The following is a 16,282-nucleotide window of genomic DNA, read 5'->3' as shown; positions in this document are numbered from 1 at the left end:
ACATTGCCAAGTGACCTGGAAAAAGTAATTGAGAGGAGAATACAGTATTTTGAGCCACATCCACAAAGAAGCTTTTCTTTTCGTTATCTACGACTCATATGCTGAAATAATTTTACCAGGAAAATGTACAGATATCTTTCATGCAAGGGTGCCCTTTGAAAGATTAATTCCCTATATATACATGGTAGATACAGGAATGTCTGAAGTTTCACCTTTAATCTACCTCATCTGTATTTTGTTTGTTTTATGTTTTCCAGTTAACATTAGTAATGTGTATAAATACATAGATAATTATTTGGTGAAATGTTTTTATCTAATAAATTTTGATGACAGATCATAAAACATTGTGTAAAGATACACAGAGATGATTTTAAAATACTTACAACACAGCTAAAAGCCCATTATAAATTAGCGAACTCAAGATTTATATGCGACTCCACAGCATGTTTTAACACTATTTAAAGAAATGTAAGCAGGAAAATCCATTCTGCAGTTACTTAATAATGCAGTAGGTATCAATGTTACTTTAATTTGTTGAGGCATCGTTCTCCCTTTGTAGAGCCTTAAACATAGTGCTGTCAACATAGCCATGGCTCGTCTGGTTGGTGTTATTAATTTGTATTGGCCTGGTTATTTCCTATTAACTTTGTCCCAGTGTATCAAGTCTTTGCATTGCTAATCAGGACATAGGCTTTTTTTTTTTTTTTTTTTTTTTTCCCAGTTTCACCTGATAATTTGCAAATGGGTTTTCTTCGGTCTGTTCTGGAAGTTTCTAAGTCTTTTTTTTATTATTTATTTATTTTGTTATTTTTTGAAAATAAATTTAGATCAGAATGTTTTTGCAAGAATCCTTAGTATCTTATATAACAGCATCCTTCTTGATGCATGCACCCACTCCCAAGGGGAATTTACTGGTTGATTAATCCCACTTCCACATGGTGAAGGCCCGCCTGCCCTTCTCACCCAGTCCTTCATTGAATCCAGGCAGTAAAATACTCCTTGGACATTTTTGTATGTATGGGAATTGCTTTTTCTAAGTTCCAACAACGTTTGTGAAACGAGAGGTATGCTTTCCTCTGGGAACACCAGAATCTTTGGCTCAATGTTTGTAGAGAAAGTGGGATGTGTGATCCCTCTGAGAGAACATACTTGGTCTGAGAAATGTTTCCTATACTCATTGGGTCTTAATTCAGTCTGCCTGTCTCCACACTACTTTGTTAAGCCCAAGCGATCACAGTGTCATGGGGTTTGTCATCAATGTCTGTCTGTTCACGAAAAGGCACCTACAAGCAGACACAGAGACTGGTCTGTGGATGTTTCACCTGCCTCCTGAGGCTGTGGGCCGGGTGGGATTGCTTTGGTTGTGGCTGCAGAGATCGAGTGTCTGAGGTGGCTTCGCTTATTGCAGCACTTCAGGTGATCCACACAAAGAGCGTCTGGAAGCCATCGCAGTCTTTCTGTCTCCTCACCTAGGCATTCAGGATTGTGTTCCAGAAAGCCATGGAGAGGGCATCTCCAGATGAGAACCTCAAAGTGCGAGTGCTGAACCTCATTGACAGCATTACATTCTCCGTGTTCCAGTACACAACCCGGGGGCTGTTTGAGTGTGATAAGTTGACCTACACTGCTCAAGTCACCTTCCAGGTAAACGCCACTGTTGCATGCCATTTGTATGCAATGATTTATTTTACTGGCAAAGACAGCAGCATGTGGAGAAGGCCCACGCTGTCACAGCCATGGCCTTCAGCATCAGAGCAGCAAATACAAGGGTTGTGGAACTGATTTCCTTCTCTGCCTGTCTTGCTGATAACAGTCACAGATGCTCTGTTTGATTTGCATTACGCTGACAAACAGTTGTTTGAGAGAGACATACCTGCTTGCAGAGCCTGAAGAACAGAAAAGGAAGCTGGTCTTCGAGTCTGATTGTTTTTTCCAAAAGAAATGCATGCTACATAGCTGCTATTTTTTTTTTGTCTAGTGTGATACTATAATTTTTAGTCTACAATTTGAGCAAGGAGACATTTGTATACCTCTATGCTGAAATCAAATTCAGACAGTAAACAGCTCTTGGCATTATGTTATGAAGTTGTTACTAAGTTTATGCAGTGAATGACTACTTAAATGCCCTGACATGTAGAATGCAGACATGAACCAAATTTGAGCTGCACAAATACTGTACAGGTCTGCCAGTGATTGCCATGATCTTTTTTTTTTTTTAATTCTACATAGCAAAATACTGTGTGTAAAAGGAAAAGTAAATATATATGTGAATGGATCTAACAATATATTTAGTTAATAAATTGTCTGCGTGTAAAAAGTCAACTTATTTTTTACAGTCAGGCTTAATTCTGAACCAAAAGACACCTAAATTTTCGAATATATTTGTCTGAATAAATTTAAATAATTTATTAATAAGTGTAAGTATATATATAATACTTATATAATAAGTTTAAGTGTTATATATATTATATAAGTAGCACACATTACTGCATCATGCTTTGAAAATAGCTTTGAAAATAGACATCACTTCAGCATGTCAGGAAAACCAACATTCACAGTTACAGTGCATGGAGGAAGTTGGATGATGAGACCCAGGATTCTCCCGTATAAAAAAGTAGTTGGCTATTGAACTGAGTAGCTCATTACCATTGTTGGTGGAGGAGATGCCAGGCATGCATCTGAAGCCGTTGCCCTGTAGGCAATAATGAGGTACAGTCTAGCATTTGTGACAAGGAAATGAGAAATTCACCATTCCAGCACTGCTCTTTTTCCTCCCAGAAATTGCGTTCAGGATTTTTGGACTTTGTCTCTGACATTTTGGCAGTCTGGCAGTACACTTGGAATGGCGGTTCCAGCTGGGATCATGAACCCACAAGGCTCTCCAGAATTACCTTGAGCATTTTTCTGGCAGTCTTACTCCACGTGGTCCCCAGAGACACCATTGGTGCTAAAAACACTGGGAGTAGCTGAATGGCCGGATGCTCTCCAGCTCTCTGTTGTCTGAGACCTCAGGGACCTGCTTATTCTCTTGGTGCACGTAGTGTGAGGCTTTTGTTAGCACTCTCTCATACTGGAGTATGTCTCCAGCTAATTTCAAAATTGAACAAGATGGTGAGAGATGGGCAAGACCTTGGTAGCATACCCTAAGGATTCATGCTGTGGTTCCTTGCAGGAGTTATCTGTTCTTTAGCTGCAGATATCAAGTACAGGGACTGCAGCACATCCTCCAACCTGTGTCTCTGCCAGCAGTGTGAACCTAAACTACAGCCTTTGCCACGTAGTTTTCCTATATATTGACCTTCTTATGTTGCCAGTCTTTATGATTATTCTGGGTTCTCTTTTGGGGAAACCCAGAGCATCTGTAGGGTTTGTTTCATCACACCCCTCCAACATTGGGCACTGTGTACTTTTTAGCTGCGCATTTGACAGCTCCATGAGTTGAATTATTAATCTGATAAGAGTACATCACTGCTTTGTATCCTGACTGCTCAAGGATATCTTGTTTGTTTGAAATTACAGATACTACTGATGAGTAAAGAAATCAACGCAGTAGAACTGGATTTCCTACTAAGATACCCAGCACAGACCAGAGTCACAAGCCCTGTGGAGTTCCTGTCTAATTACTCCTGGGGAGGAATCAAGGTACCTTTCATTTGAGCTGTGTGAAATCAGCATTCCTTGTCTCTTCTGAGGGCCTTTCAGCAGCCATCAGATCAGACCTTATAGCATCGGGTGAGCAAAGTTCTGACCATACATAAGAAGCAGCACAAAAATGCCACAGAAATGGAGAGTTCTGTAGGTACCTACAGTTAGGTAAAAGATACTTTTAGGTAAAAGATCAATTTTGTGGGCTCTTTGTGACCCTACTCCTGATGTGTGTCCCCAAGAAGGTGATTTTTCCCATTGAGATTTAGGCTTTTCTCTTTGTAAGACAGGAATGAGAATGTCCTCTGGGTGTTGTGGTTACAGATTATAAAGGACATTGACATATTCACTGTATGTGGGAGGAGGTGAGACTTAAAGGCATATATGACCATCTGCAGAGATGTCCTAGGACAGAGCAGTGCCAGGTGATAGACCCTCTACAAAAAATGCTATCATGGCAGTGAGGCAGTCTAACAACTGCCATGTGTTTTGGAGCAAGAGCTGAGGAAGAGCATCCTAGAGAGATGTGCGTTATCCCAACTTTGCACCCATTTTTCAACAAATGTGAATTGTGCTGGATTTGGACCTGATTCAGCAGGGTATGATTAGTTTCATGGAAGGGATAGGAATATTCTTCAAGTTACATGTGTTTGTTCACACCTTGTCTGAGATTGTACCTTTGTTTTATTGTGACATCTGATCATTCTCTGACCCAGGGACAGAGCTCTAAGTTCAGGCAACAGTTCAGAAATCAAATGGAGCTGATGTTGCTAGTCCAGGTCACCCACAGAGATTTCAAATGGTGGTGAGGAAATATTCATGCCAAACATGTCTGCTCTGACCAGGAATTACCATCTCTGCCTCTTACCAGCAGTGAAGATGGAGCCTCTGCCTCATTCTGCAAACAGAAGCAAGCTAGCTCATCTTGAAAATGTCACAATCACATTTTCAGCCATAAAATAAACTTGTAACTTCTTGCTAAACCAGTCTTATTCATCCTCTCAAAGATGTACTTCCATAATAATGGAGAATTTAAAAAAAAATCTACACCCTTTCTTTAATCATCTTTTTGTTTACTATTGGTGTTTTGCTGTTCAGACAGCAGCAGCTTTCTTTTTGTTACCCCTTTGAAGACAAATTAAATGAACACTTAGGGTCAACACACATAATTAGGGAAGCTCAGCCACCAATCCCATGCTTTGCAATAGTGTATTTTTTCTTTGGACTGTGTGATGTTTATAGATCGTACCTGCACATACATGTTATTGTTTGAAATCTCAGGCTTTCTCAACTCTGCTCTGTCATGCTCATGTTCAGCATGGGGATATAAAGCATGAAGTCTGTATTCCAGTTCCTCGAGTCCTACTGAGTTGGAATTCTTTACTGACTGAAAGGGTTCTGCACTGCAAAGCTTCTTTCTACTTCAGTCTTATAAGCTTCTTCTGGAAGGTGAACTTACTTCCAACATATATTGCACGGGTTTCAGGCTCTGATTCTCCTTTTGGAGATCCTTTTGTGCATCGTAGAAAACACTATACTGTTGTAGTGCACAAGGATGCCTTTACCAGCCCTGCCTGAAGGTGATACACTCTCCAAGCAGACACCTCTATTTGCAGCGAGTTTTCTGCTTTGTGAGATGATCCTTTCTGTGCCAGCCAACTCCATTCCACACGTGGGTAGAATGGCCTTTCATGTACCCCTGTGCTCCATCATGATTGCTGCAACTGCCTCACTACTGTGATGATGTTGGTACAGTCAGGTCAGGCTTATAAACACCAGAAGGAACATCAACTCCCTATCATTCATTCTTCAGACTTTATTCTTGCCATTCTTGTGTATTTGACATATCCAGGAGAAAGAGTGTTAAAGTGCATAGCATACTGTGTCTGAGCTGGCCATGAGACTAGTGGTAAGCAGCTCATACTCATCAGAGCTCAAACAGTGTCAGTGCATCACTGCACAAGGTCGTCTTCTTTTCCATCAGCTGCATGCCCCAGCTTTGTTGCCAGCAGCAGCCTGCACTCCACTATCTTTCACCCATCCTTCCAAAACTGATGTGGTGTTGGGTAGCTATCACTCAGTCCCTATGTGTGGGGAGTTGCTGGAGAATTATCCTGAGACAGGCAGAAATTGAGAGGGAGCATAAAAGTGGACTGCCGCCTGAAGCTGCATTGCAGTAACTGGTTTTCTTTGAGCTGAGCCCTTCCCACTCAGCTTCCTCTCTCCTTTTGAGTCTCTTGGGGTTTGTGGTTGAGACAGAAACTGTGCGATACCAAGAAGAAGCTGCTCTGCACACCCTTTTGCTGAGCTGTGAGATGGCAGGATGTGAATGCGTCCAAGAGGGCTCCAAGAATGAGATGTCTCCAGCCTCACTGTGCATCTGCTGTCCCCATGAACTGCACATCTCGAGGAGCTGCAGCCACGGGTCAATGATCTGCCCTAATTTAACATATTTCAGGATTTCTGGATAATGAATTCTTCATTATTGGCTACTGAATACTCTTCAGATTGTCTTTTGTGATGATTGTTTGCAATATTGATTCTACTATAAATAATACAGCTGGTGTCAACTTTATTAGTGTTTATGTTCTATTAATGTGTGTTGGTTTATTAGCCTTTGAGTTTTTGGCAACTCCAGCTACTTGAGGCATAGTTTTAGTACAATCACATTTTGTCACAGACTGCTATAATTAGGTTAATTAGTCATGGCTTCTATACAGCTTATTAGCAGGCAAAAATCTCCTTTTCTTTTATCAGAAAGATTAAGTGCTGTAATAAATTGTTTCTTCAACAAAGCTTGAGCAAAGTACATTTCAGTTTCATATTTCAAATTTGAAGTGGAATTTAGCATTCTGTATAATTTTTTCAGAGGAACATTGAAAATGCTCCTGCGCAAAACACTGCATTTGCCAGAGGTATCAGGCCAAGATAGCTGTGCCAAAAGAAATCAATATTGATATTTGTGGCCCATTCTGTGCCTCCAATTTTGGGCACATTAACCTCAAAGAAAACCTCATTAAATGTTGAGGACTCTGGGCATACAAACAGCCTTGTGTAACTTGGCTGATTATTTCTTATTGTTGTTTGATTAATAATATATACAGGCTAACAGAGCTCTGCAGTTGTGCAGCAGTTTTCAGCTCATACTTGCTCAGTTGACACACATTTGCGGTTTCATCTTCCAGCTTCTTTTAAGTTCAGCAAAAAGTTTCCCAGAGCTTTGTGCTGTAACATTTGTGCCAGGGAAGCTCAATATTTACTACTGAATGAAGAAATCCACGTACCTGTCTAGAAGGGCTCAGTTTTCAGGGAAAGGTAGTATCTTTTATTAGATCTGCTGATATACTTGGAAAAATAGGTAAGTTGCAAGCTTTTTAGTGCTTCCTTAAGCCTGGCACAGGAACTGAATTCAAACTAAGTACAGGTTGAGAAAAAGCTGCTCTGAGCTTAACTCAATTCAGTTCCTCAGTCAGCCTTTATGGGAGAAGATAATTCCTGTGGAGCCCTTGTGGAGGCACATTTGTTAGCTCTGGAGCAAGGGGAGAGGTTAGCAGAGGACACAGTTGTCAGCCTCGGTGCAAATACTGCCTCTGGCTTGTGGAAAGGTTAGTTAAGAGCAGGATAGGGAGAAAACTATGCCACTGAGTGAAACTAGTACCTTTACAGAGTCCCTGACTTACGTGTTCCATAGTGTTGGTCGTTTCGGTTACCACTATTGCAAGTATTTAATAGTGATCCCTTGAGAAGTCAGAAGTATTCTTTTACTGAGGTTTTCTCTCTTTTTTCAGTTTCCTTTATTACGACACATTATAATTGCTTCACCTGCTGTGTTCCCTGTTCTTAGCTTGGAAGTTGTGGTTTCTGTTGGTACTTCTGAAGAAGTTTTCTTCTCTGCATGCAAGCTTGTCTGTTTCTTCTGACTGTTGGTCACCTTTACGCGTAAATGTATGGCCACACCTTAGACCACAAAGATACAATGCTGCTACTGCTTGAACTGCATAGGACATCAGGCCAGAAATGTGTGCAAGGGACCACTTTCTTTTTTTTTTTTTTTTTTTTTTTTTTTAAGATTGAACTTAAAACAGAATCAGTGTAGAGGTGGTCCTTTGTAGGTTTTTCCCCATTTTTTCTCCCTTTGTTGGAAAATCTCCAGTGCCAAAAGATCATGGAATCACAGAATGATTGAGGATGGAAGGGATCCGGAAGGATCCTCCGGAAGCCGTCTGGTCCAACTCCCTGCACAGGCAGGGCCACCTAGAGCAGGCTGCACAGAACCATGTCCAGGTGGCTTTTGAAGATCTCCAAGGAGGGAAACTCAACTTCCTCTATGTACAACCTGAAGCTGAAAGTATTGTTACCTGTATGGGAGATGAGGATTGTCTGAAATGATGCACTGGGGTCCCTTCAACCCAGAGCAGCATGTAGAGCTGCTCTTCATTTGTCCAGAGGGCAGTCAGCTCATGCCATGGTTCTGCTCTGAGCATGGATACAGAAATGGCATCATCAGGTTGTGTGTGTCCATGTGGCCCTTGCTTTTGTGGTTGTCTTGGCTGCAACTAGCCCTTTTTAGGAGACTGGGGTGGGTCTCAGGCCACTGAGACTAGCTCAGGGTTGGTGAATGGATTTCTCTGTGTCCCCTGATGCTCTGTGCTGCAAACTTCTCCCATGCTCCAGCTCCTCCCTTTGTGCAGTTCCCTTCCTGTGGAGCCATGTCCGCATTGACCCCATGGCTTTGTGCCTCCTGCAGAACCATTGCCTGTGATTAACTGTGTGTGCATCTGGCTCCTGCCTCGGCAGCCTGTTCCCTCAGGCTGGATAGAGGCAGCACTGGATCTCCTTTACACAAATGAACATTTCCCGAGTCTGATTTTCTTTGTGATATTTTCTGCAGCGCATCCTCATTGCTGAATGCAGATGTGTCCCATAGGATAAGTGAAGCTAGTTAATATACAGCAAGAATACACCTGGCCAGCTTGGATTACTTCTTCATCCCAATCATTTCCCTCATCTTTTTCTGAAGAGGAAGAATTTTCATTATGTAGATATGAAAACGCTACTGAAAGGGCATTGTTTAATAATGTGATGTTGAATAATGAGCTCTAAATACTGAATTCAGCTTTCGAGGAGGAGAACAGCAGTAGACAAAGTAGTGTATTAACTCCATATTTATAATTTTGCAGAATGTGGATGATAAGATTTTGTGTGTGGCTTATGAGAAAAAATACCATCTCATATATTTTACATTTAAGAAAACTGGATTTTCCTGACAAAAGAACAGAAAACTCTCTTCCAACTTTCACTTTATATAGTTTTCAGACACTGAAATTTTTCATTCTCGTCAAAGATTCATTGTGATACAATCTGCTGCATATATTGTGTTCTTTTCACATAAGCAAGGTCCTTTGATCAGGCTGGTCAAATATGAAAGACTTGCAGCTCACGGCTTCCTATGTACATTCAAAATTATTATTATGCCAGAGAATCATAGTCTTAATTAAATCTCTTCCATTAACTCAGTTAACTCAGTTCTTTAGATGTACAGCCTTTTAGTGCATCTTTGATAGAAAACATCGATTATGACACTCCAATGTGCATTTATCTGCTCTCATCTATAAGTTTCCTAAGGACATTCATCTGTCCTCACCAGCACTCAAGTCTCGGAGAAATATTCACAGCATCTCAGAATACTACTTGAGATCCTTCTGTCTTCTGTTTCCTTTTCTTTTTTAACCTGCTGGCTAATGATCTGATATTTATCTGAGATACAGCAGAGATTTTGATCTCATCAAATATTTAAAGACGTACTTTGTTGGTTTGATTGCAGAATGGAAATTGAGTTTTTCTGGATGTCTCTATGGCCATGTCCTTCACTTGCAGTGCACCCTGCCATGACTTTGAGCCTGCCCTTAGTTGGTCATTTTGAATGTTAAAGTCCTTGCTCCCTCTAAATGGAATGGAAGAGATATCTTTTAGATATCAAATATCTTTTTTTTTTTTTTTTAGATGTTATGTATCTTTTAATGTCATATTGCTTTGCTTGAAAGATAGGAAAAAAAATATAATCAGTTGCAGTGCACTCCTGAAAAGATTCGAGTAAGCTGTGGTCCCAAGAGTGACTGCAGAGAGCAGAGCTCTGCTAGCAATGAAGGGGTGCAAGCAGTCATCCCACTTTGGACCCAATATATTGTGCCTAGATATGTAAGATGTGTTTAGAAGGGCAATGAAGGCAGATGGCTGGGATTTGGCTCCTCTTTATAAGTTCATCTCTTTAAATCTACATCTTCTGTAAAGGACCTGTTTGAGCTCCTTATTTCTGTAACATGGTAGAGCTCATAACTGTTTCCTTTGCATGGCAGTGTTGAGGCACTAAGTGTCTGAGGCATAGTTCAGCTGACCTCTGACATCTCTAGACCCATCTCTGGAACCCTGCTGGTAACACCAAGAAGAACATAAGATGGCCTTCTGTGGAGGCACTGATGATCTGAGAACCATCTCCACTGTGCGCACCACAGCGCACCTCACTACCACCAGTTCCTGAATAGGAACGCCCTTGTGCGATGAATATAGTCTGACAGAGTCGTGGGGACACACTCACCACTTCACTCAGAGTTGTCCAGGCCTCTGCCGAAGTCTGGTTTGATCTTTGCATATTGCATTTCCCGAAAGATGTGTGGATTCTGGAAACAGAGGAGAGCAGTGAGAAGTGTCATGAGAACATGACCGTGAGGAGAGATTGAGGAGGAGAAAAGGAGGAGTTATGTCTGATGGCCTGAAGACTGAGGGTACAATCTTCAAAAAGGCTTCTCTGAAGGGAAGAGAGTAATCAGTTTTATAAATCAGTCAAAGAGAGAGCAAGAGACATCTCAAAGTACTGCAAAAAAGATTCACACTGGACATTTGGAAAATCTGTGACAGAGGACAGTGAAGGACTGGCATAGATAGCTTGTGATTGAAGTTTGACAAAACCATCGTGTCTTTATTTTTACCTTCAGGAGAGATTTCCTCATGAGTTGAATAATGCAGGTAGTGCAGCTAAACAGAACAACACCTTCAGTGAATGAATAATACAACCAAAAACCTAGTCTTGGAAAGATGGAAATAATCCATCATCTTCTACATTAATTCTCCTAGTTAACAGTAGTATTCAGATGGAGTAATTCATCTGCCTATATGTCTCCTTCCTGAATGATCCAATCTATCAGTTTGAGCCAGATGCAGGTTTGACTTTGCCATTCTTCCAGGAGCTCTCTTTCTCCAGCTGTGAGGATGCTGGTATTCCTAAGGAGATGTGAGCCACCCACAGGAAATGAAGGAAAGAAATTATGAATATTTACTTATATAAGCATAACTTACAGTGTGGGTGGACAACGCAAGACCTTCAGAGGATGTTTTGAAAACACATAAGGTTGTTTCCAAGTATCAGACATTCATGCAGCCACTCTGCTTTAACTCCATTGCAAATTTCACACACAAACTTCTCCAAACTATACAATCCCATGTACAGACAGATAGCCTAGGATGCTGAGTTGTGATGGGATTTCCCTGTTCCTCCCTGGGAGCACTGTGTCTCCCAGGTAGGTTGCTGGAACACAGCTCCAACGTGCGCAGCCAAGCCATGGGGACAGCTGCCCAGCTAGAATGCTTTAAATTACTGCAGCGTTAGTAGGCTTTGAATCTAATCCTAGTTCTCATTTTGGAAGCACTCCTAACCTGGATAGCAAACCTAACCTAGCATCCAGAAAAGATTCCCCTTCAACCATCATTAACCTCCAGCCTAAAAGCCTGTCTTTCCTGCACTATGTGCACATCATTGCCCGGGCTGGGGGCCACCCCAGCGTATGGCAGCCCTTGAGCTTCTGCAAATGCCATTGTCAGGATATTGCCTTTCCAGAAGCAGTAGTTGCTGGGTTGGTTGCACATCTGCTGAGCACCATGGATGTTTTGTGGAGCCTGCTCAGTACTCAGGCATTGGAACGGGTTGCCCAGGGAGGTGGTGGAGTCACCCTCCCTGGGGTTGTTTAAGGAAAGGTTGGACGTGGTGCTTATGGACATGGTTCAGTGGGTGACATTGGTGGTGGGGGGACGGTTGGACCAGATGATCTTGGAGATCTTTTCCAACCTTAATGATTCTACGATTCTATGATTTAATCATCTCACAGATTATTAATATTGTGAGAATATTAAATATTTCTTTCCAGTGTTCTCAAACTGTGTGATTTTTATAGAGTGCCACGTGATGAAGTTCAACAAGGCCAAGTGCCGGGTCCTGCACCTGGGCTGCAACAACCCCAAGCAGAGCTACAGGCTGGGAGATGAGTGGCTGGAAAGCTGCCTGGCCGAGAAGGACCTGGGAGTATTGGTGGATAGTCGGCTGAATATGAGCCAGCAGTGTGCTCAGGTGGCCAAGAAGGCCAACGGCATCCTGGCCTGTATAAGAAGCAGTGTGGCCAGCAGGTCGAGGGAAGTGATTGTGCCCCTGTACTCGGCTCTGGTGAGGCCGCACCTCGAGTACTGTGTTCAGTTTTGGGCCCCTCGCTACAGGAAGGACATGGACGTGCTCGAGCGAGTCCAGAGAAGGGCGACCAAGCTGGTGAGGGGTCTGGAGAACAAGTCTTACGAGGAGCGGCTGAGGGAGCTGGGCTTGTTCAGCCTGGAGAAGAGGAGGCTCAGGGGCGACCTCATCGCTCTCTACAGTTACCTTAAAGGAGGCTGTAAAGAGGTGGGGGTTGGTCTGTTCTCCCACGTGCCTAGTGACAGGACGAGGGGGAATGGGCTAAAGTTGCGACAGGGGAGTTTTAGGTTGGATGTTAGGAAGTACTTCTTTACCGAAAGGGTTATTAAGCATTGGAACGGGCTGCCCAGGGAGGTGGTGGAGTCACCATCCCTGGAGGTCTTTAAAAGACGTTTAGATGTAGAGCTTAGGGATATGGTTTAGTGGAGTACTTAGTGTTAGGTCGGAGGTTGGACTCGATGATCTTGAGGTCTCTTCCAACCTAGAGAAATCTGTGAATCTGTGAATCTGTGATGCTTGATGTGTTCCTTATAGCCCTTTTTAAGTAGAGGTTCTTTTCTGAAAGCAAGATAGATAAGGAGGTCAGACTTGAAGTATGAATCAGTTATAACATGAAGGCTCAAAAAGTAAGGATAGCTTTTAAAAAATAGCTTCAATTTTTTAATTATGACTTTATGATGTCTTTTTTAGAAACCAGTCTCATGATTGCTGGGGAACTTGTAAATAAGTGTTAGGTGCTCCCTCTGGCAGCGCTGGTTTTACTTGCACTGTATTACTTTCCATGTTAGTTATGGTGGAGCAGAGCATGGTAATGAGGAGCTGCTTTGGCTTGGCTTGCCCCAGAGCTGTTAAGAACAGAGCTAGATGATGCTGGGGTAGGATATTTTAAATTATGGAAATAGTACATATATATATATATATGTATGTCTTAAAAAATGTTTTCTTTTAGTGCCAGTGGAAAGAAAACAGAGAGATAATCTCTTTTTGATTTAGATTATATAAAATGTTATGAAGCAATGTCTAAACTTGGGACCAGTTTTGGCTGTGTAGTGTCCTTAGAATAACTGTCTTTTTGGGATAAGAGTATATGTGCTTTCTCTAATAGATTTACAAAAGCTTGTTGCTGTGTGTATCTGGCGATAAAAGATAAATTGCATGTGGCAGCAATGGCACCAGGCCTTTGAAGGTGTTCTTTCCACTGGAGATTCATCCCATCCTCTGGAGGCAGCAAGCAGTGAGGGGGAGATGAGTACCTCATCTTCTCATTGTGCCCAACTGCCTGGGACCTCTCCCTGACCCTCTAAGACATTGTCGTGTCCTTGTCTTCAGGCTCTTTCCCTTTTCCTTTTGGCCTCTGTCTGACTCTCTCAAGGAGTGTGTGTAAGCACATCAGCAGCTCTTGTGCTGTGGCAACTAGGGTTTCCTTCTCCAAGACGATGGCTGATACTCACTGTATTCCCTACAAGCGTGGGGGGAAAGAGAGGGCTTTGCATTTGTGAGTTTGTGAACTTCACGGAACTGCTGACATTTCAGCTCCAATTTGAAGTTGGTACTGACTTAGAGGAGAAACTGTCAAAGCAAACTGAAGTGATAAAGCAAATTGTCTGTGATTCAGTGAATGAAAAATCACTCAGAGAAAACAATGACCCGTGCTTTGACATAGTGTGAGAAGCCCTGTTTTGCTGGCAAAGTCTTATTTTGTGATATAAACCCAAGAGCCTCCTGTTTCCAGCCATCAGAGATGATTATAATGTGGGTTGAATAGACAGGAACTAGAGCCCTCCAGTCCTTTTGCTCATATTTTATTTTGGTCAGTGTTTTTTGTCTCTCTCCATTTCCATGACAACTTTAATTGACAAATTTATTCTTCATTATGTTGACAAAAATAGCCTTACTACACAGGTTGATCTGTCCCTATCTATGTTCTTGCTTTTCCTCCTGCTGCTTGGAAACAGTGATATATTATTGTTGGTCTAAGGTTCTTGGAAAATATCTCAGCAGGTATTGAAAAGCAATTAATATTCACAGAAAGATTACTGATTGAGATAGCTTTCACTGCTGCAGCTTTTAAATAGTAGCATATCTTATTAATACCATCAGTCCTAATAAATGCAATTAAAATTGTTGACTAATGAAAATTTTAGTGTTAATTTATATAATAGAGACTTTATACTTGCAATTAGAGCTTTCTTAATTCTGCAACATGTTGTTCAGGGAGAGAGAGAGACTATCATCTCTGATTACATGTCTGTCATTTTGTAAGAAGAAAGCAGTTTTTCAGAGTCTCCCTTGTTAACATCACTAAGAGAATTCTCGAAGCAGCAGCAGCAGCCAAAGTTCTGAAGTGATATTTTAAGTAACTCACTTCAGAAGTCAACAATGTTAAAATGTTTTATATAAGCACTCGCAGTGATGAATCCACTGAATTCAGCATTTGCTGCTGTTCTGTGTGCAGGTAGGAGAGGTGCATCAATTATATTTATCACTGCAAGGACAAGACACTTGGCAGATCAGAATGTGTGGTGTTGCTCTGGTGAATTTCAGTTTCTCATGTTCTGTACACTGCTTTCCAGTTTTCCACAGAAAGCAAGATGTGGCTCTGATTTTAGAGCAATGGCTTCTGCTGCTGAAATTTCTCCACATCAGAGATAATCCACACTTGGAAGCAACATCTGTTGAGTCACTACTTTGCTCACACCCTTCTTCACACAGTTCTCAGTGTCCCTGGCAGTTTGGCATGGAGATGAAGTCAGTCCATTCTGCAGCTATTGAGTGGTATTGCACGTGCTCTACTCTGATCTTTTTTTGTGGAGTTACTGATGAAATTGTGACTTTGGGCAAGGCTTGATTTGTTCCAGAAGCATGTATAGAAGTATCTACAAGTATATCTGTGCCTATAGCTCTGACTCTGGTCCTAGAGCACTTGACCTGTGAAGAAAGGTAGAGGGATTTGTCTTGTATAGTCTGAAGAAGAGACAAACACGCAGCAGCATCATAGCAGCCTACAGCTCTTGGTAGGACAGCTGTGGGATGACTGAGCCAAGCTCTCCTTGTTAGTTGCAGTGAATGTAATAAAAGTTTCAACTGTCACAGATTGCAGCTAGGGTGGTTCAGATCTGACATAATCTTCGCCAAGAGGGTAGTGCAGCTCTACAACAGAGCACCAAGAGGGGCTGAGGAGGCTTCATTTTAGAGTTCAGCATTTTGGTACCATGGCTGACCTAGTCCCAGCACGAGGTTAGACTGGAAACCTCCTGAGGATTTTTCCAACCATTGCATCTGCTATGCTATGAGTGTAATATTCAGCAAACGTCCCGTGTCAATGGCACCCACGGGGATCAGCCTTGTGACTTCTTTCTCTCCATCATCTACTGGTGTTCTCACTGCTGAAAGCACAAACTCATTTGTTATAAGGAGCCCCTTTGACGTGCTTTTTCCCCTGGTTCACTCTCCAGGTTGAAGTAGGGTTCTAAATAAACTCAGTCTGTTAGAAAGACCAAAGTTTTACCCTGCTCTCCTACTCTCATTGGGAAGCCTTTCCAGAGGGACAGTGTGGCTTTCCTTCCATTCCAGCAGAGTGGCCTGCAGTGTCTTCTGCCTTATTTGCAACAGCATCATATCCAAGGCAATCTCTCAGCAGTTCTGTCAGGGCATTTGCATGACTTTCAAAGCCCTTTGGCAAGCGTGTATTTTTTCAGTTGATCTGAACAAGGTATGACACCAGCATTTTTCAAGGCGCTTTCTCGGTTGCTTTCTGTAGCAGAGCTGTATGGGATGTGAGCCGGAGCATTAATGGTGCGGAACACCTCTGCCCATCAAGAAGCTTCTGCTTTGCTCTGAGTATGTCCTTCTGTTTCTATAGCAAATAGCTCATTCACTGTCTTTTATACACCACTTGTCTTTTCCTTTTCATGTTCAACTGCTTGCAGCTTCAGATTATGCAAAATGTGCTGAAGATGTTTGTTTCAGCGAGAATTTTGCTTGAAATCCAAAAGAACCTTACAAGTAGTGCAATATATTTTGCTACCACTTGTATGAAAGATAATTTGGATTCTTTACTTTTCTGCGTAATATTTATAGACACCACTTCTTTACAGTGGCAGGAACATTAAAAAAAAAAAAAAG

At 42.0% G+C, this 16,282-nt stretch overlaps 1 protein-coding gene across 6 annotated transcripts in view; it reads left to right on the top strand.

Annotated features, from left to right (window-relative positions):
* Window positions 1–16,282, top strand: part of DNAH9 (dynein axonemal heavy chain 9) — a 210,146-nt gene that overhangs the window by 130,600 nt on the left and 63,264 nt on the right. For all 6 annotated transcript variants that reach the window (XM_080560625.1, XM_080560623.1, XM_080560622.1 and 3 more), the window contains 2 exons: window positions 1,474–1,644; window positions 3,520–3,642. In XM_080560625.1, coding sequence (XP_080416751.1) covers window positions 1,474–1,644; window positions 3,520–3,642 — 294 coding nt within the window. The remainder of the gene's footprint in view (window positions 1–1,473; window positions 1,645–3,519; window positions 3,643–16,282) is intronic.

The sequence above is a fragment of the Anser brachyrhynchus genome (assembly GCF_964034855.1).
Source record: "Anser brachyrhynchus genome assembly, chromosome: 18".
NCBI classification, from domain to species: Eukaryota; Metazoa; Chordata; class Aves; order Anseriformes; family Anatidae; genus Anser; species Anser brachyrhynchus.
The sequence above is the reverse complement of the archived record's forward strand: the minus strand, read 5'-3'. Positions and strand labels throughout refer to the sequence as shown.